The 21776-nt window shown below is 35.7% G+C and overlaps 2 protein-coding genes across 3 annotated transcripts in view; both read left to right on the plus strand.

The window, feature by feature from the left end:
• LOC123307454 (carboxylesterase 4A) overlaps nucleotides 1-7027 on the plus strand; it is a 24222-nt gene extending 17195 nt beyond the window's left edge. For both annotated transcript variants that reach the window (XM_044889780.1, XM_044889779.1), the window contains exons 7-10: nucleotides 635-857; nucleotides 2855-3097; nucleotides 3829-3993; nucleotides 6326-7027. In XM_044889780.1, coding sequence (XP_044745715.1) covers nucleotides 635-857; nucleotides 2855-3097; nucleotides 3829-3993; nucleotides 6326-6972 — 1278 coding nt within the window. In that variant the 3' untranslated portion in view covers nucleotides 6973-7027. The remainder of the gene's footprint in view (nucleotides 1-634; nucleotides 858-2854; nucleotides 3098-3828; nucleotides 3994-6325) is intronic.
• A 10638-nt stretch (nucleotides 7028-17665) lies between these two features.
• On the plus strand, nucleotides 17666-18904 carry LOC123308815. Its single transcript, XM_044891670.1, has one exon. The coding sequence runs from the start codon at nucleotides 17666-17668 to the stop codon at nucleotides 18902-18904; it is 1239 nt and encodes a 412-aa protein (XP_044747605.1).
• Nucleotides 18905-21776: the final 2872 nt, after the last annotated feature.

The following is a 21776-nucleotide window of genomic DNA, read 5'->3' on the forward strand; positions in this document are numbered from 1 at the left end:
TTCAACACGGAACCTGTCTCCCTGAACCTATTCCAAAGTCGAGATATCACACTTTGGCTGACTTGGAGCCTTCCCGCTCCAACAACCTGAGTTAGGCCACCCTGTAGCATTCCGATAGCCCTATTAGCCTCAGCGTTTGTTAATTTACGTCTTGGCATTTTCAGAAAACTCGTTTCAAATCGAAGCCCTTGGTAAACTGACTTCATTTCAAAATAAGAACATTCATGGAACATATGCAAAGAACCAAACTTCAGAAAAAAGGCGACAGATTGACGAAATGTCTTATACTGATTTTTATTGGATCGATTCAAGTTGTTATTGAGTTTTAAATGATTTTACAGCGATTTTCTCGATGATTACATACTTTTAAAAACGATTGAATAGGATATCCCTAACTCTTGTGGAGCAGTTTATTTTAACAGAAGATTCCTTGGGTAAAAAACAATGCTCTTCTCGTTGGTCTCGTGGACATCACTATTAAAGACAAAATGTTTTCAATAATGGTTTTATCGGATACAAAGATGCATTGTATCTGGTGGGCAGTTCTCTTGAGAAATATAAATTCATAACCTTACTTGACTGAGAGGAAATACAAAAGCACTGGGCCTTAAAAGTGTGAATTATTTTTTTCTAGGGTGATTCATATATTGAACATGCTCGCCTCCAGGAACGTGGTTTCCAGAATGGAATGGGTGCTGGATTGGGAGCTGCACCTGTTCATGAAGGAAGACACGATGGCAGATCTCTACCTTCCCTCGTCCAAAATAAACCGATGGATGATATGGAGAACGGCAATATACCAAAGATTCCTCTTTTATTAGGAACCACCAAAGATGAGACGAAACGAGCTTGTACTAGTAAGTTTTAGTATATGATCATAATTAATTCTCCAACATCAACTACAAATAATCATCAAAAACTTTCTTATTTCAAATGGCACACCCAGTATTGCCATATCTCGTTGAACGTAAAAATCGATTTCGAAAGGTTTTCCTACAGCTAAACCTGATAGTTTCTCAGCAGTTTTTGACGATTATTTATAGTTGATGTTCGAGAATTAATTATGATGTATATTCTGTATATTCCAGAGTTGATATTTTTATTTATGTGTAGGAGTAGCCAACTTGCCTACTGGACAAAATACTGTCTGTATCGCTGGCGTAACTATATTCCATTCAGTTTTATTTTAGCAGTCGGTTGGGCGTGGAAATTTGACACATGTCACTCTGTTTAGTACGAAAATGTGGGGTTATGACGCTTGTCAAAACATTTTTGGGCTTTAAATCAACGCTCGTTCTACGTAAAAGTTTCTGTTATTACGTATTCTATCACAATATCGAATCTCTTCGGAAAATATGTGACGAACATAATTGAAGTTTATACAAACTGATTGAAGGCATACCAAATCCAGTTATTTGCATGGAAAATACAAGAGATCAGTATAATATCATAATATGCACTAGCTTGAGGAAAGTTAATGTTCGTTATCTTCTTTGGCTAAAGTTTGAATACGTTACGTCAGTTGTAGATTTCAAAAATATTAACCCGAATATGAAATGCATATGTTGCAGTGGTTGGGAATGGGTATCTCTCGAAGGAATTAACAGATAATTACAAGAATGTTAAATTCTTCAACAAAAATCATTTTGCATCAATATAAGTAAAAGGAATCAAAGGAAGTTTCAATCAAGATGAACTTCACCTTTGAACAAAAATTTCACATGAATAAACAATTAGCAAGACAACTGGCGTGTATTTGTGGCTGTTCAACTTAAAATGCAATGATATAATAATAATAATTAGGTATTTATTGGTACCTTAAGACATTTACAATGTATAGGACAAGTCAAATGAAAAATAGAAAAATCAATTTTCGGGAACTTATTCTACGATAACATTCATCGAAAATCCTGTAGTAAACTTTTCGCATTAATCCACTCAAACATAAAATTCTCAAAAAATGCCACCACAAGAAGGATATTCTTTGTCATCCTCTTCATTCACAATGTATCTGATTGTGGAAATATTCAGCTGAAATAGAAGTAGTTTAGATTCAGATGAAACATTATATGAATTCTCTCACATTGAATATTTTCGCTACCGTCTAACATATTGTGGATTTTAGAATATCAGGGTATAACTATTTGAATGAGCGGACCTGAATTCTAAATAGCACTTCCCGAAACCCTGTCTCTTTTTTCAATCACTTTCTGCATTTTCGTAATAAAAATTGATATTAGTTGTGGCAACGGCGTTATGACATTAACGACATTTCATGAGTGCCAACCTTACTCCGTTCTAGTTACAAAAACTGGAGAAAATTATTTCATGGCCAACCGACTGCTAAAATAAATGTGCAGTATAGTTTCTTCATTATTTGTCATTTTAAAAAAATCCATATTTTCAATTTTTCTCATAAAGGGTGCTTCTAAGATATAAAGTGATCTGAAGAAACTCATTATAGTTTGAGCTTGCCATTTTATTTTTGAAGTCAAATACCGGCTATTACATTTGAAAATTGTAACTTTGGTCTATATCTTTGTTTTCGAACGCCCTGTATATATGACAATAATTTTAAATTGTAGTTTGGAAAACCCTACAAACACCACAAGCAAAGATTTTCAAAATATCTTTATTTACTCCCTAAAATGAGCGCCGCGTCTGGGTTGGGTGGGCCACTCGGTATAGTATAGAGGTAGCTGGGGCAAATAGAAAGAAATAAATGTCTTTTAGGCGTAGATATTGATACAGTATTCGAGGAGTGTTCGTTTTCATTTGATTTGTGGTTTGAAGCTGAATTCAAGAAAACGAATATAAAATTATGAGTAGATAACAAATTTAATAATTTTTTCAGATGTTTTCAACAATGATATATTCAAAGCTCTTACAACCATACCCAACTTTTTGGAGAAAGAACTGATAACATCGCTACAGGGTCTTATAAAACTTCCGAAGATACCCCTGTTTCCTACATCAAACAACAGCTTTGGATTAGGTGGCCTTGTCCAAGCATTAGACCCAGGGAAATTCCAAAAATATATTGAGGTCCCAGCTAACGATTTTCAAGCTGCTTTCTCGAAAATAGCCGAGGCGACAAGTGAGTTTTCTTCGAATTCTATACAGGGAGTCCCAGTGAAACGTATTATACCTTATATGGTACAAAAGGAATGAAGTGATATAGAAAAATATTTTCTCATAGAGGATAATTAGAGGAGATGACCTTTGGAGGTTTATGGAGAACTAATAATATTTTTGTGCTGAAAATTGGCGTGTTACGATTTTCGACAATGCACTTTCTGCCCAAAACATTTTCAGACCTCCGCAACTTCCGCTTAAAATGGAAACGGCATATCCGTTTTCTGAAGAAATCTTTTTTGTTAAACAGCAACAAACACATACAGCAACTATACAGATAATTCATCACAAGTGCCACCTGAATGCAGCACAGAAATTGCTGTACTGAAACTGCACAGTTTCTGTATTGATGATTATCTGCATTATAAATGCAGTATTTGATATACACTTACTGAACAGTTTCTGTATTGATAATACAGCATTTTAGAACTGCAGTTTTTGATATACAGTTACTGCAGAGTTTCTGTATTGATAATTCTGCATTTTAAAAATGCAGTATTTGATACACTCTTTCTGCACAGTGTCTGTATTGATAATACTGCCATTTAGAAATGCAGTTTTTGATATACAGTGACTGCACAGTTAAAACTACAGTTTTGAAGTTTTCAAAAGCTGGGACGCCCTGTCTTCGCTTCTAGAATATGTTTTATATAAATATTAGTTTTCAGTTTTTACAACATGAATGTTTTTCAGCTGATGCTTTGTTCAATGTACCCGCTTTTTTGACTGCTAATATGTGGTCGAAAGGAAGTGAGACTTATCTCTACAAATTCGAACATGCCGGTAAAATGAAGAAGGGAAATTTCTTCCTAAATGGGTTCTCTCTCGTTGGAGTTAATGGACAAGAAAATAAAACAGGTGAGCCAACTGCGATGGTACATGAAGATCCTGTATAAGTTGACTTATAAGAATATACACGATAAGGCGTATGAGGAAATGATTTATATTGGTGGCAATGGTGGTTTAGATGGTTGAATAGTTTCGCCTTAAACATTGATGTAATGTTTCCTACTCCTTATTGAATATAATCAATCATAATCAAATCTTTTTCGCATCCATTATGAAAGTTGTAGAACATAACATTTCCTACAAATTTTGTCCCAAGCATTTTTTCTACGTTCAAACGTTTTTGAAATATATATGGCGTTTAATGCGAGGTGTTTAGCGATACATGATGAAGCAAAAATTCACTCGTTGGAAAATAGTAGGAACATTCTAAGGTTCAGTCACAGAAAATACTAAAATTTTCGTGACTGATTTCGAAATTGTCTTCATAGAAATACCTTGTCATTTTGACAATTGGATAAATGTAGATTATACTGGAATTATTCATTGACACCCTTTCGCAGGTGTGGCTAAGCTTCTCGCCCTTATCGCCCTCTAACTCGAAAACGGTTAAGAGTATCTAAAATTGCTTCAGACAAAAGTTGTGAATACAAAAACGATTAGAGGTACAGGCAGGGAAATATTCGAAAAAAAAGAATGTTTATCATCTTCAAAGTGTCAGATTGAGAAAACCCCCCCTGTTTAGTGTCAGATTAATGGGTCAACACGTTTACAACACCGAGATTAACCATCTGTATGAAAATCTGACACGCTCGAGTATGTACAAGTAACGATTTTTTTTTACATTTTCAAAGGACCTTGCATCACGTCCAAATTGTACACAGATTCATTTAAGGGGATATACTTTGGACCCTGTAGAGAACCTCTACCAAAAATTAGACCTGTATATAGGGGAACTGTCTAGGACAGCCTGTGAGAATAGTAAAAAAAAACAATCATTGTACATACTCGAGCGTGTCAGATTAAGATATAAGTGGTTAATTACATGTTGAAAAGTATATTTATTCTCTCAATCTGACAATTTAAGCGTGCCGAAAATGTGTGGGAGGCCGCCAAAATTGCAAAAAAAAGTCACGTGTGCATTCTCGAGCGCGGTGGCGTTTTTTCTTATTTTGGCCCTAATGATTCAATAATAACGGAAAAAATATAATCTGACAGTTTTAGCAAGCCGAAACAATAAAAATTGGCCACGTAGGTCACAAAAATCAGTTTTTTTTAATTATCTCCTTCCCTGGGTTTCAAATCTTTTTCGCATTCATAATAAAAGTTGTAGAGCATAACATTTTCTACAAATTTTGTCCAAAGCAACTTTTTCTACGTTCAAACGTTTTTAAGATATATGGCGATTAATGCGAGGTGTTTAGCGATACATGCTGAAGCGAAAATTCACTCGTTGGAAAATAGTACATTCTAAGGTTCAGTCACAGACAACACTGGAAAATAGTTCATTCTGAGGTTCAGTCGCAGACAACAATAAAATTTTCGTGACTAATTTCGAAATTGTCATCATAGAAATACCTTGTCATTTTGACAATTGGATAAATGTAGATTAGACTGGGATTCTACATTGACCTTGCCCTATCGCATGTGTGGCTAAGCTTCTCGTCCTTATCGCCCTCTAACTCGAGAACGGTTGAGAGTATGTAAAGTTGCTTCAGACAAAAGTTGTGTAGAATTTTATTATCTACAACTTTCATAATGCATACAAAAACTATTAGAGGTACAGGGAGGAAAATATTCGAAAAAAAGGGATCTTCAGATCGTCAGATTAAGAAAATCCCCCCCTGATTTGTGTCAGATTAATGGGTAAACTTGTCTACAACACCCACAGATTAACCATCTGTATGAAAATATGACACGCTCGAGTATGTACGAGTAACGATTTTTTTTTACATTTTCAAAGGACCGCTGTGACCTTGCGTCACGTCCAAATTGTCAGTCCCTTGAAAAGTAGCTTCCTTTGGGTCCAATTAACATATCCTCCGAAAATCTGACACGCTGGAATTTTTTTTGCCATTTTCAACTCTTCCGTACTGCCAGTCCCACCGCGCAAACTGTCAGATAAGCATGAATTCATTATCAGAGACACTTAGGGCATATACAGTATCTTAATCTGACACTCTCGAGTATGTACACCTGACGATTTTTTTTACATCTTTGAGACCCTGCAGACGCTTTCCCCACCGCTGAAAGTGTATACATAATGAAACCTTTTTTTCTTTCTACCATCTAATCTTCAAAATCCACTAGGTCTCCACGACGCTCGAGTTAATCCCGATTTAGCATCGTCGGCTCCCCAACTAGTAAGCAAGTTCATATAATTTGAATATTTAATATTTTTCAGCAACCTCAGAAAACGATGTTAGTCATGGTGATGAATTGGCCTACCTTTTTGACCCTCAGCACTTGGACGGCACACCAACTGAGCCTACAGAAGTCAGCGAAGAAGACGAAAAAGTCAGAGCCAACTTCGCTCAGATGATAGCCGATTTTGCACGGGCCGGAAAAGTTCAAATCGGAAATAAACCAGTGAAACCTTTCACAGGCGAAGCAAACAGTTACATACAAATAACACCAGACCCGAAAGTCGTTGATAACTTCGAATTTTGCAAAATGGGCCTATGGTTGGGATTGGCCCAAAGACTCCAATCGTCGGTTTGTGGATTTTTGAACGTTCTAGATTCCGAAATAAAAAACGTACAGAAAACGGTTTTCAACACTGTCAATGTGACCAATGACCAGCTGAACAAAATCACTGGAGGCTTAACGAAACCCCTGACCGACCCCAACTCTCTGGATCCATTCAATGTGTTGGGTGGTGGCAAGAAACCTCAAAATTCTGATGGGAAGAATGGCGGATTTAATATTTTCGGTCAGAAACAAAAAGTTAAAAAGACGGACGACAAAATGAACGCTTCTCTGGATAAGTTTTCCAAGCCTCTTTCAGTTTTCAAAGGAACAAAACATGGTGGTTCATTGTTCGGATTATAGTGAATAAATGTTGATGTTGGAATATTCAATAAATATATATAATATATGTCATAAAGTATTGTATATTTTAATTTTCTCTTAGAGTAATCGAGTACCCTCTTTTATGTTTGCCAGAGTCGATTCGTCGAAAAAAATAATTAATTCCGTTTCTGAGAACGTAGATTCGAAAATCGAAAAAAAATTGCATATGTGTATACTGTATTCACATTTATTTCAGCAGTCGGTTGGCCATGAAATAATTTTCTCAAGTTTTTGTAACTAGAACGGAGTAAGGTTGGCACTCATGAAATGTCGTTAATGTCATAACGCCGTTGCCACAACTAATATCAATTTTTACTACGAAAATGCCGAATGTGATTGAAAAAAAGAGACGGGAGGCCGGGAGGGTTTCAGAAAGAGCTATTTAGAATTCAGGTCCGCTCATTCAAATAGTTATACCCTGATATTCTAAAATCCACAATACGTCAGACGGTATAGTGAACATATTCAATGTAAGAGAATTTATATAATGTTTCATCTGAATCTAAACGACTTATATTTCAGCTGAATATTTCCACAATCAGAAAGATTGTGAATGAAGAGGATGACAAAGAATTTCCTTCTATTGGGAGACCCAAAAAAGTGGTGGCATTTGAGAATTTTATGTTTGAGTGAATTAATGCGAAAAGTTTACTACAGGATTTTGGATGAATGTCATCGTAGAATAAGATATCAATTGAAATTTATTCTGGGAGGATTCTGCATTTCTTAATAAACTTTTTAGGGTTTTCACTCCCGATCTCTGAAACAAAATAAATTAAAAATGAAATCGACGATTTGCTCCTGCAAATTATAATTTCAACGTTATTTATTTTCAGTTCATTGTCAGGCAACAATTTTTTCTAGTTAATTTGCTCCTGACAAATTAGTGCAAGAATTTACGCAGGAGCAAATCGTCGATTTCATTTTTAATTGATTTCGTTTCAGAGATTGGGAGTGAAAACCCTAAAAAGTTTATTAAGAATCGTAGAATAAGTTCCCGAAAATTGATTTTTCTATTTTTCATTTGACTTGACCTATACATTGTAAGGCCAGGTTGTTCAATTCGTGATTAAAGTTAATCTTGGATTAGTTTTGACATTTCCGTTCAAATCAGTCACGTTAATCCAGGATTAACTCAAATCTCGGCTTGAACCAGAAACCAGAACCAGAAACAACCGAGCCTAAATGTCTTAAGGTACCAATAAATACCTAATTACTATTATTATATCCCAGCAAACACTGAAATGCAGTCACGGTACAAAAACTGTACTTCGTTGCTTCAATTGACCGCAGTTACGGCAATGCAATAACTGCACCAAAAAGGACCGTATATGTCCCGGTGGACTTTGCAGTTACTGTACAGTACAAACTGCATTCGACATACAGCCACAGCTGCACTTCAAAAACAGCGATGGCATTGCAATCCACTGTACAGCAAGCTGCAATTCAAATGCAGCAGTAGTTACGTGCTAAAACTGTACAGCAAGTTGTACTTTAAATGCAGTGGTCACTGTGCAAAAACTGTACAGCTAGCTGTATTTTATATGGAGTTTGTTCACGCAAGAACTGTACAGCAAGCTGTATTTTATATACAATAGACACTGTGCTCAAACTGTACAGTAAGCTGCACTTTAAATGTAGCAGTCACTGTGTAAAAACTATATCGAAACTTGCAATTACGAAACAATATTCTATTAGAGAAGTTTCCTAGTTATAAACAGAAAATAATTTCTGCATATTATAAATATTCAATTTGGCGGTAAGCGCAAAGGTGAGTTCACGCTATTTGAGGAATGGCCTGGTCTTAAGTGTGGAGGTTAATGAACCATAGGAGTTACCTACGACAATCGTCGAAACAGCGTAGTTCGTGCATGCTATAAACGCCGGTTACATAGAGGATATAGAGTAGTGCGTCGCCTGTGGCGCCATCGTTTGGCGTATGCTGCACCGCAATAGACGTGTATGCTACCTTGTGATCGCAACCGTCAAAAGCAGTGATGCCATCATTTGGCTAATTCTGGTACCACCATGGTGCGATGAAGTATTCTTCTACCATGGGTATAATCCATATTTTGGTAATGAAAGGAGTCTTCAATTATTGAATTAAATCTGTTTATGAAATGTCTCTTCAACCTTCATAATCGAATTTTCAACTTCTTGAAGAAGGAATATGTTTAAGTTTTAGGAATTCCTATGAATTATTACTCTAGATTCTATTATTAACTCTATATCAAATACTCCATTTTTGAAATGAAAAATTGCAAATACAGAAACGGTGCAGTCACTGTATATCAAATACTGCGTTTTGAAAATGCAGAATTATCAATACAGAAACTGTGCAGTTACTGTACATCAAGAACTGCGTTTTGAAAATGCAGAATTATCAATACAGAAACTGTGCAGTTACTGTACATCAAAAACTATGTTTTGAAAATGCAGAATTATCAATACAGAAACTGTGCAAGTACTGTACATCAAAAACTGCGTTTTGAAAATGCAGAATTATCAATACAGAAACTGTGCAGTCACTCTACATCAAAAACTGCGTTTTGAAAATGCAGAATTATCAATACAGAAACTATGCAGTCACTGTAAATCAAAAACTATATTTTGAAAATGCAGAATTATCAATACAGAAACTGTGCAGTCACTGTAAATCAAAAACTGCGTTTTGAAAATGAAGAATTATCAATACAGAAACTGTGCAGTTACTGTACATCAAGAACTGCGTTTTGAAAATGCAGAATTATCAATACAGAAACTGTGCAGTTACTGTACATCAAAAACTGCGTTTTGAAAATGCAGAATTATCAATAAATACAGAAACTATGCAGTTACAGTACAGCAATCTCTGTGCTGCATTCTGGTGGCACTTGTAGTGCAGTATTTGTACAGTTGCTGTATATTGTGTTTGTTGGGATCATTGCATTAAGATGAGCAGCCAAAAATACGCACCATTTGTCCTGCTAATTGTTTATTCATGAGAAATTTTTGTTCAAAGGTGAAGTTAATCTTGATCGAAACTTCCTTTAATTCCTTTATTCACTTATATTGATGCAAAATGATTTTTGTTGAAGAATTTAATATTCTTGTAATTATCTGTTAATTCCTCCGGGAGATACCCATTTCCAACCACTGCAACATATTCATTTCATATTCAGGTTAATATTTTTGAAATCTACAACTGATGTAAACGTATTCAAACATTAACCAAAGAAGATAACGAACATTAACTCTCCTCAAGCTAGTGCATACTATGATAGTATACTGATCTCTTGTATTTTCCATGCAAATAACTGGATCTGGTATGCCTTCAATCAGTTTGTATAAACTTCAATTATTTTCGTCACATATTTTCCGAAGAGATTCGACATTGTGATAAAATACGTAATAACAGAAACTTTTACGTAGAACGGGCAACATGGCGTTGATTTAAAACCCGAAAATGTTTTGACAAGCGTCATAACCCCACATTTTCGTGCTATACAGAGTGAAATGTGTCAAATTTCTATGGCCAACCGACTGCTAAAATAAAAGTGAATGGAGTATATGTGTGTGTAAAGCTTTGTGGACAGGCTAGAATTTTAAAGCGATCGAGTTCAACTTAGGGTGGGTTCGTACAGTGTCACTAAGAACTAAGCCCCAAGAAGATCCACCAATCTAATTGTCCAATTGGTAGACTGAGTTCACATGTAAGCCATCTGCCATCTGGGATTGGTCAATTTCTTCAGGCGACTACAGATGGCTTGGCAAGTTTTGGTCAACGTTCGCTCGTTTCAACTTTGGCGTATCGTGTGTATGCAAAACATATATGGCGAAGCAAAGCCAACGCTAGGGCAAGCCAGGGTTCGGGTATAAGGCACAATGAGGGCAGTCCAGCACAGTACAGCAGAGCCTATAGCTTAGTAGAGGATTTTGTAACATCAAATAGAACACCGCATATTGGACGTAGCAGAGCAGAGGCCTACGAGACGTAGTAACAGAGTACTCTGTCTACCCTGCGTCGGTTGTGGAGTTTGCACAGTTTCCTCTGCAGAGTGACCACGTTGTTTTAAATGTAGCCGTTAAATTTTATGAAAATGGAATTTACGATACGAGTACCAACGACTACATGGGTACAAAGCACAAAGATGTAATCTTGGAGGAGATTAGCAAAAATTTGAACAAACTATATAAAAACAAAATATTTTAATTTTCTGAATTTGATTTCGAATAAAAAGTAGGTTCAGCTGATCGGCTGGATCCACATTTCTGTAAGAAACTAACTAAGGACACAGAAACAACTAACTATCTACAGGAAATATGTGCTTATTTCTCTATAGTTCCACGGTACTTTCCCTATGCTTTGCTAGGCTACGCTACTCTCAATATGCGGGCATCGTTCAGGTAGAGAGCACAGGAATAGTTTTCCTATGTAGGTACTCCGCTGTGCTTTGTTAGGCTACACTGCTTCAATGTGCGCCCAGCCTAAAGCGGTATTTTCAACACACATCAAAGGGAGCTGTTGAGACTCGCCAGGGGACTTGACCAACGTACACGATACGCAGAGATATTTTAAATAATAAGATTACTCAAAACCGGGGTTGTTCAGATTTTGTAGAATTGATGCAGTGGACTGTTACCAGATAATTTATTTGGAGATGGTATCGTAAGAACATTTATCTACGACTTTAACAATAAATACTAAGATACAAGAACAGAGAAAGAATTTTATTGACAAATCTCAATACCTACTTATAACAATGCTATAAAAATTTTAGTTCCAATTTTCGGGCAATAAATTGTATGGCAACATTAGCAGCTTGTCTTATTTCTGGAGGTGCACATAATACTTCATCTTCATTATCTGAATTAATTCTTTCCAGCAAAATATTCACAATAATTAGGTATCAACTTAAATTCGAAACGTCATAATTATTCAAGTGACATTCCTCCCCTCAATAGCAATAATGGACTGTTCTCTTTCGGCCAATCGGCTTGTAGAAGAAGCACAGAGCCACCCTGATATTCGGTTCGTAAATAATTCCAAGATTCTTTTCCGATTTGTTATAGTGAGTTATAGTAGTGAGTTATTATAACTCACGTTGTTTGTTTACAAATACTATTAATTGCTCAAAAGCAGTTGAATAATGAATATATGATTTAATAGGAGTAGATAAAATTCATTATTCTAAGCTTCTGTTTTTCTGATGGAAAATCTCGCAATCAATTTTCATTGTCAACTGTAAACGTTGTGTCAATATTGAATTTGTTGAACTTTCTCAGTGTCTAAGTATGAGACTTCAAATTACTTTTTATTTGAACTGCTTTTGATTATCTCTGTTTTTAGTTGAATGATGTCACTCTGAGTTTATAGATGTTGTTAGTATTTGTATGTATTACTGTATTAGCTTCATGCGGGTGACTTATTCATTTTATGATTGCGAACGATATACAATAATATACTATTAATGAAAAGGCTGAGTTGTAATAATGATGCAGGCCAAGAGGTGAAAACTAAAATATCTAAGTGTGGTGTCATCAATGCGATCGACACATTAAATGTGAATAGAGCTATTATATTATAATAAATATAAACAACCCTGGTCTTGAAAAGTGAAAAATTCATCAATGAATACAACATTTACAGAGACGGATTGCTCACAAGTAAGCACGATTAGAAAGTCCATCAGAAAAATGAAATATACAAATGATTAATTATGAGAGGTACAAAATGAGAGTACTAATGAGGAAAACCACTTATCGTCGGTTTCGAGAAGTGCAGAAGGCTTGATAACTAATCTGTATATTGAGCATGATGTATAAAATATGAGATTGGTTACCTCGGAGAAAACTTATCTCGAGCGCCAGCTATTCTTTTCACTAGGAAGAATAGCAAACCTACCAGAGTAGCTGCTAGTCGGAGACAGAGTTCGCTGTTATATAGGGTGGTAGCGATAACGAAGTAGTCAAAATCAAATTATGTACCAGTTTATTCACACCTTCGGAAACTGATTTTAAATACAACGGAAATATGTGTAGGTATGAAATATGAGCGAATCGATCAGCAAACATACATTCGGGAAATTCTATCCGATCACGACCACTTTGTAAAGTTTATACCGGGTACAGTGTAAAATTGAAGGTTATTCAATAAAATGCGCCAACCAGATCTGACGAAATGGATACTAAGGATGACCTCGCGAAGTGAAATGACTTGCTATACAGAATCGCGATGTAATTAATTGTATTTCTCCAATGAAAAGAAACACAACCAGGGCGGATCTACTCGAGACTTTTATTCGCTACCCCAAGGGCTAACGCTCCATGACCATGACTGATAGCGAAGAAAAGGTCTATTTTTAGCGCAACTACGGGATTTCACTGACGACGAGCGGTATCTCTTATTCTCTACCCCAAGGGCTTACGCACCACGACTGATAGAAAAGAAGAGATTTCGGTTTCAACACTTATGACGCGGAACGCGAACAGGGGGGGTTAACGGGACTTTCCCTTCAGTACCCCAAGGGCTTACGCACTATGACTGATAGCGAAGGGAAAAGTCACACTCGCGAAACAGGGTAAAGTACGGCAAGGATAACAGAAAGCGATACAGTACATCAGTGTCAAAGAAGTAACCGGTGTAGGTCTAATGAAGAAACTGAACGGTAAAGACGGGGACCTACCTCCTTTATTTCAGGCACTCGCGGAAAACAAACGAAAACTAAAAATTAATTCCTAAGAGCACTAACCCTCGTAACACAAAATTATTCCTAAATTCGGTGAACGGCTTGTCGTGCACACAATTAAAGTCGAATCGCAGAGAAAAGAGAGTACGGAGCGTAAAAGTGACTAAAGGGTAAAAGAGTCAAAGTAAAAGTGACCGTCGCGGGGGAAAATCTGCTTTTATAGGCAAATCCCCCCACACGTTAAAAATCTGAAAATTCCAGAATGCGACAAGAATGAAAAACGTCGTCAGCTCCGGTTTATCGCATATCAACATCAGAAAAACGTCAAAATCTTCAACGGCATGCAAGAAAAACAACGTTAAACACAGATAAACGGTTTTTTACATTTACTCTGCCTATCGGAATGAATGCACTGAATATTTGAGAATTAAATATTTTTAAAGGCGGAAATATGAAATGAAAGGAATGCACTAAAATGAACTCCAATTTTTCTCAGAAAACTGAAGATCATTACAATATCTATGAGAATACAAATGAGTACAATGAGGAGATCATACCATTGGAGATGTTCACATCGTGTTCTGAAGGAAATTAAGCCTGGAGGGAATGAGGGTTCATTAATCTGAAACTCGACAACAGTAATTACTAGTAATCAGTAATATAATATGTAATTGGGAATTCAAATGTAGATTGAAGCGACATGGTAATGACAGTTCGAAGGAAACAGTTAATGCAGTCATTGTCATTTTTGAAATGCAATACTATACAGGGTGTTCCATTTAAAATAAGATAGTTGATACAATGCAACAGGAAAAAAAAAACGTGAACAGTACCGTACTATTGTCACGAATAAAATAATTATCATTATGTTCATACAAATGGTGAAAAAGTGCAAATGTGAATGGAGTCCTGAAGTGAGTGTTACTTTCCGTAGGTGATATTGCAAGGTTTATATTTATAGAATATAAGATTAACTTCTTGTAAATTTCAGTTTTCCACTGAAAAAATCAGAGCTGTAGGAAAAGTGGATGATGGCAATTCCTGAGGATCATTCCATTGTAGGTACCTATTTGTGGCCAACAATTCTCCAGTGAGTCATTCAACAATTTAACATCGGAACGAAGACCACGATGCTGTACCAAACATTTTTTACTGATGTTGAGACTCACAAATACCTGAGTTCTTATTGGTTCCATAAATCATTCTCTTGATCTTTCCTGATGCTTTTATCCTACTCATGGCGAAGTATAATGATGACATACAATCCGATGTGAATATGGAAATGAACATTCCCAGTATCTTTTGAACAAAAAAATAAAAATCTTTCTTTTTCTCAGAATTGAAAATTAGTGGAATGAAAGCAATCGTAAGATATTTTTTAAGTTGAATTACTGAATAGTAGGATGGAAGGACGTGAGATGCAGATTGATTTTAAATTACTTATGGTACACCCTGTATACTATACCCTTCACCCCCTCCTTTATGATTTAAATATGAAACATGTATACTGTTCAAAATCTAGGGTGTTATGATTTTGTAATCAAAGAGTAGCGGACTGTATGAAAAGATAATTGAGTTGGAGATGGTATAAAAACATTTATTATTATTAACCACATCTATAAACTCAGAGAGACATTATTCAACTAAAAACAAGAGATGGTCCAGAGCAGTTCAAATGAGAAGTCACTTGATGTCAGACTTAGACGTTGAGGAGTTCAATAAATCCAATATCAACACAACGGTTACACAGTGATAGGGCAATCAATTGAAAATTGATTGCGAGAGCCTCCTTATTCTATCAGAAAACGCGAAGGTTAGAATACTGAATTTTAAAGAGAAGACGCGAGAGTACAGAGAAATAGGCCAGAGGTGAAACTGCAATGTCTAAGTCTGATCATCAACGAGAAATCGATACATTAAATTTGAGTTGATCAATAATGTTAATGTAAGTATGAGCAGAACAAGAGTCGCACAAGTTAAATGAGAAGCACAGAATTAATGAATTTGAGAAGCACTAGAATATTAAAAATAATATGAAAAGGGCAATAAATTCTAATTAAATGAGAAGTTCAATAATAAATAATTAATTAAATGAAAAGGACAATCATAATTAATCTGAGAAGAACATAGTATAATTCATATACAGTGAGATGATCTTGAAGAGTGCAAAAATTTATCATTGAATTCAACATTTACAGAGACGAACTGCTTACAAGTAAGCACGATTAGAACGTTCATCAGAAAAACAGAAGAAACAATTGATAAATTGAGAGAAGTCAAGAGAGTACTGAGTTAAAATCCCTAATCGTAGATTTTGAGATGTGCTAGAGGCTGAGAAAACTAATATGTATGTTGAGTCCAATGAATGAATATAGAAAAGAATCAATGAGAATACATATTATAAAGAGTAGACACGAGTATTCGAGCAGACTTTCCAGGGTGGAGCCTAGGTCGAGGTGTATCGAGCAATATCATTGATCGCTTAACTAACGCTGAGGTGTTCACATCCTGTTCTGAAGAAAACAGCTACGTCCAGGGTCCACCCTGGAGAATATGAGGATTCATTCATCTGAAACTCAACAACAGTAATTAGTCATATGTACAACGAGGTGATCATAAGAGTTGTCTTAAAAATGATTAAACTGATTCTAATAATAGAATATTATGAGTAGACAATGAATCAGTTATCAATTTTATCGAGATGGACTTGAGAAGTGTCAATCCTGGTGCTACATTCCCATTTTCATGTGGGAAGATCTAGAGAAGTCTGAAAATCTATATAAATTATGAAATATAATAAAATATATAGTTCTGAGAAGACAATGGTTCGATTTGTCTTGAGTGGACGTTTCAGTTGAGCAGTGCTAGCAAGGATTAGGAATCTATATCTAGATTCTGAAATCTCTTGCTCGTGTACTAATTTCATTACAATGAAATTATCATGAAAATGGTGTAATTCATAATTTTGAGCAGTCTGAGAGTACTTTACCTTATGAGAAGAACAATTTAGCACCAGGATTGTGCGAGAAGACTTGAAAATTGAGAACTAGAAGAGGTGAACTTAAAAATGAGGTGTTACAAAATCACAATGATAGCAGAGAGGTCAATTCTACTACGGTGCTAACAAAGAGAATCAATTAAGAGAAAATATGTAAAATGTGTGATTTTTCACTTCTGAAAAACACTGAAAGGGGGTCTTCGCTCAATTTTTAACATATACCGAATATGATTACAGTATTCTATCATGAGAGTCTTGTTTTTTTAATGTCACATGGTATATGTTAGATTAGAATTGAGTATTTTCATACGTATTGCTTATCAAAATGTTTTCTGTGTTTATATAGTTCAATGAATTTGAAGAGACGAATAAAATGTCAATCAAACATGTTTTTTGAGCGAAAGAAAGCAAACTTTTAATATTCTTTATGGTGATCGCTTCTGAATGCGTCCATCGCAATCAATTCTTTCATTAGTCAATTGAAAGTTGTTGCTAGAGGTGTTCTCTATAGGGAATCTTTAGTTCCGCTAAGAATTCTATAATGAATCTGAGTGTCTTTTTAAACACAACACTGATTTATTTTCGTATTTTTTCTACAATGAATCGAGAAAAGAGCGACTTATCGAAATCGGATCGAAGATATAATATGGGCTTCACTTTTCGAGCGTATATTGATCTAGACGAATTTTATCCTCGTTTGAATGGTGAGGATTATTTCAACAAAAATTTCTGTCCTTTCATCAGCCTGGGTACGAACAGAAGTATGGAAAACTTGAGTACTAACTTCACTTTCTCACCAGGAGAGGCATTAATTTTTTCCGAAAGCTATAGGGACGTTCCTAAAAAAATCTCATTTTTCCGAAGTACAGGTTTGCGAAGATCAAGTTTGCCTATCATAATATTCCTAAAAAACCCCTTGGAGAATTCATCTGTACTGAAAGAATTCACCGAAACTTTATTAGAGCTTCAAGTATTCGTCTGGATGGTAGTATTTTATCGTGAAGGAATGAAAGCCTTATCGTACAATCCCGTAAAGAAGAAATATTTTGGTATGAATGGGTTCCTGAATCATGTTGAGAAATCTGAAAAACTCGCTACTAATCTTTATCAATACAAATTGAAAATAGCCCTTTTCTTGAATCCTCCCAGGATAATCAAGGACGAAACTGGAAAATGGCATTCAGATGACGAATTCTTCTGGCGAAGAACAATACACGACCTGAACGGTACAATAGAGATTGTTGAAACAACGCCATACGATCTGGATGCTGCAAAGATTGCTGTCATGAAAGGCAAGGCGCATTTTTGTCCACTCAGTTACTTCAGAACCAGCATTCCTGAAAATTTGGACTTCACCGCACCTGATGCTATTGAAGATTTGGTAGTTTTGGTACCTAATTCAGAGTTGATTCCAAAAAGTACCTATATTTTCATGGTCTTTTCGAAAACAGTGTGGTTTTACTTATTTTTCTCAATTATTTTACTGCTTCTATTCTTGCTGGTGGTGAACAAGATGCGCAAATTCTATAAGAGAGAGACATCATCTATAGTTTTGGATATAATAAGTTTGCTGCTAGGTAAATCCATCAGAATACATCCTCATTACAATTGGCTGGAAAAGTGTTACCTGTGTCTGTCTCAAATGATCAGTATTGTCATCATAGCCGCGTTCAATTCTGCTTTGATTTCTGCAGTTCTCATCGATAAACATAAGAACCAAATAAATACACTAAGTGATCTTAAAGAGTCTCAGTTATCGATTTATGCCTTGCCTGATTTGAAGCACTACGTTGAGGAATTCGCACCAATGTTTAAGCCACAGTTGGTGAAAATACCAAGAAGAAATTATAGTTCTTTACTAGAGAATAAAATTCATCAACAAGCTTTAGTAGTGCCCCGTTCTTTGTCACAAGCAGCACTGGATAAGATCAATGACAAAGGTTCTAATGTTTCATACAGAACCATGCATGAATCACTTCTTTCTGGGTTTTCTACGTATTTCTTCACGAAAGGTTCGCCGTTTATCAGCATGATCAACCAAATGAGATTGAGAAAGTTTCAATATGGTTTGGGCTTGAAGGATTTGAGGAAACTGAAAGAAGCACCTCGCGAATTCACTGCAAAAAAGAGATATATTCCGCTATCTATGTCACATCTTGGAGGAATTTTTGTGTTCTGGCTTGCCGGAGTTGGTATCTCAATAATAGTGTTTTTAGCAGAAAGGTTTCATATACTAACTTATTAGAGTTTTAAGCTTGTTCACTCAATGTGTCGTTTTTGAAAGAATAAATGTTGTGCACCTGCAGACCGAATTTTTTAAAATCTTTTTATGTTGCCCCGAACACACTCCTAGGTAGAATTTCAAGATTACATTAGATGTTGCCTCCTCGGAATCCTAAATGAAAGTCCCAAAGGAAACATATTTTTATTAAACCACAAGGGCGAACTTTCAGGTTGAGCGGTAGAAGCTTGGATTCTTTTTTTACGTAAAAACTGGGACAGGACCTCGAAAGTGTTTTTCGTTACAGTTTTGTTTTCATGTATTTTTCGCAATGAAGTCAGTTGACTATTTAAACAACTCCACAAAAAAAAATTTAATTCATTTAATTATTGTTTTATACATCAGACCTCAAAATGAAGGAAAAACATCTATAGTCATTAAAAAAAAAATAATAATCTTTTTTGCGAGTCTTCGGTTTAAAAAATATTTTTTATGAGCCTGCAAATTCTACCTTTCTCTTGTCGACGCTCCTGACCAGCTCCAGTGGCCACGTAAAGTACCCTAATTCTGCGGAGCGCTGGTTGACCGAAGCAGCAGCCCCACTCTCAGTGTTTTCAGAAGCAGAAAACTACACATTTTCTTATCATTCTCTTTGTTCACATTGATGAAATAACGCCCCATTATGTTAATATCGATTTCTTTGTAAAACTTCTCTAACAATCCACATCATTAATTCTCTTTCTACTCTTCTCATTCAATTCTGGTGCTAAATTGTTCTACTCAACAGGTAATGCACACTCAAAATTATTAATTTAACCATTTTCATGTTCTTTTCATTCTTATGAAATGTGTCCAAGTGCAAAATTATTTCAGAATCTTCAAATAGAAGATAGTGCTGCTCAATTGATATGTTCATTCGAGCCAACTCTATTAAATGCCTCCTGTTTAATATGTATTTTATGTTAAATTTTCTTACATGGAAACGTGTATGTATAACCATAATTGAATTCTTCTTACGTCTTTCTCATCGATAATGAATACTGAGTTATTGTTTTCTTATGATCATTTCTTTTATTTTAATCAGTTTATTTCATTTCTCAGGCAACTCTGTTAACAGCTCAATTATATACATATGACTAACTACTGTTATCGAGTTTCAGATGAATAAATCCTCATGTTCTCCAGGGTGGACCCTGGACTGGTAGTTTTTCTTCGGAATATGATGTGAAATTCTCAAATATGGTTCAACGATCATGGGTAAGCCATAATAGTGGTTGACAGTCTCTCGTTCTGGTTCCATACTAGAAAGTCTGCTCTGGTACTCGTATACACTCTCAATTAGTACGGTCTACCCATTATACTTAGTACTCTCATGATACATTCTCATATTATTTCATTGTGCTCGATCTACATGTTAGTTTTCAAGCCTTCTTCTCTCCTCGAAACCAACGATTAGTGGTTTCCCTCATTAGTACTCTCGTTTTGTACCTCTCATAATTTATCCATTGTATCTTCTATTTTTCTGATGAATGTTCTGATCGTGCTTACTTGTAAGCAGTCCGTGTTAGGGATATCAAAAACAATTTAAATTATGTTGGTATCAAAGTTGGTATAATTGTATTATTGACTGTTGTGAATAGTTTTGACATGACATGTAATCATAGATAATTTAATATTCTGTGTTCTGATGTAATCGGAAAAACTTCACTCACTTGAAAAATGTCGTTTTTGCAATAGATATGAATGAATCTAAATCGTGTTTATTTTATTTTAAGTGCTTTATATTTATCTAAAAATACCCATGAGTCCGTCTCTGTAAATGCTGTATTAATTGATGAATTTTTGCATTCTTCAAGACCAACGTTATCTATATTAATTAAAATATTCTTATTCTTCTCAGATTAATTATTCTTGCTCTTCTCATTCAACTTATAATATTCTTGGTCTGCTCATATTCAAATTATAACTATTGCTCTTCTCACATATAATGTATTAATCTCTCATTGATGACCAGACCTAGACAATTTAGTTTCACCTCTTGGCCTATTTCACTATTACAACTTACAACTCAGCCTACTCATTAAAATTCTTTATTCTAACCTTTCTGATGATAGAAAAATTCTCGAAAGATGGAAGGAGCATTACTCACAGATCTTGAATCAAAATAACGACTCGAATTTATCCATTTTAGACCTGCTCCCCGCGTATAGTCCGATGACATCGCTTGATGACGAAATCTCAATGTCGGAAATCATAAGCGCGATTAAAAATATGAAAAATGATAAGTCACCTGGTCTAGACGGCATTCCGGCGGAGATATTCAAAGCCTTGGACGAGGACATTGTCAATAGTCTCCTAATACTATTCCGCAAGATCTGGGAACAGGGAGATGTGCCACAAGACTTCAGAGACGCTTTAGTTATCAACCTCTATAAGAACAAAGGCGATACGTCGAATTGCAACAATTACAGGGGCATATCGTTGCTTAATGTGGCCGGTAAAATTCTCTCGAAGATTATGGCTAATCGTCTGGTTCCACTCTTAGAGAAGCTTTGTCCTGAATCCCAGTGCGGCTTTCGACCAAATCGAGGTACGGTGGACCTAATTTTTACACTGCGACAGCTACAAGAAAAGGCCCGTGAACAACAATCAAGGATTTATACAGCCTTCATCGATTTAAGCAAGGCATTCTATTCGGTGAACCGGAGAGCGCTCTGGAAAATCATGGCACGTCTAGGAGTACCCGAAAAATTCCTAGCAGTGTGTAAAAGCCTTCATACCAACAACACCGCTAGAATACAGCATAATGGCTCTACAACCGACCATTTCTCAACCAACTCTGGAATAAAACAAAGCTGCGTATTAGCGCCTTTACTGTTCAATATTTTCGCCATAG

Source organism: Coccinella septempunctata, chromosome 2, assembly GCF_907165205.1.
Source record: "Coccinella septempunctata chromosome 2, icCocSept1.1, whole genome shotgun sequence".
NCBI classification, from domain to species: Eukaryota; Metazoa; Arthropoda; class Insecta; order Coleoptera; family Coccinellidae; genus Coccinella; species Coccinella septempunctata.

What these genes read in the sequence shown, in the direction of transcription:
- LOC123308815 (XM_044891670.1), top strand. Translation starts at nt 17,666, where the DNA reads ATGAAAGCCTTATCGTACAATCCCGTAAAGAAGAAATATTTTGGTATG.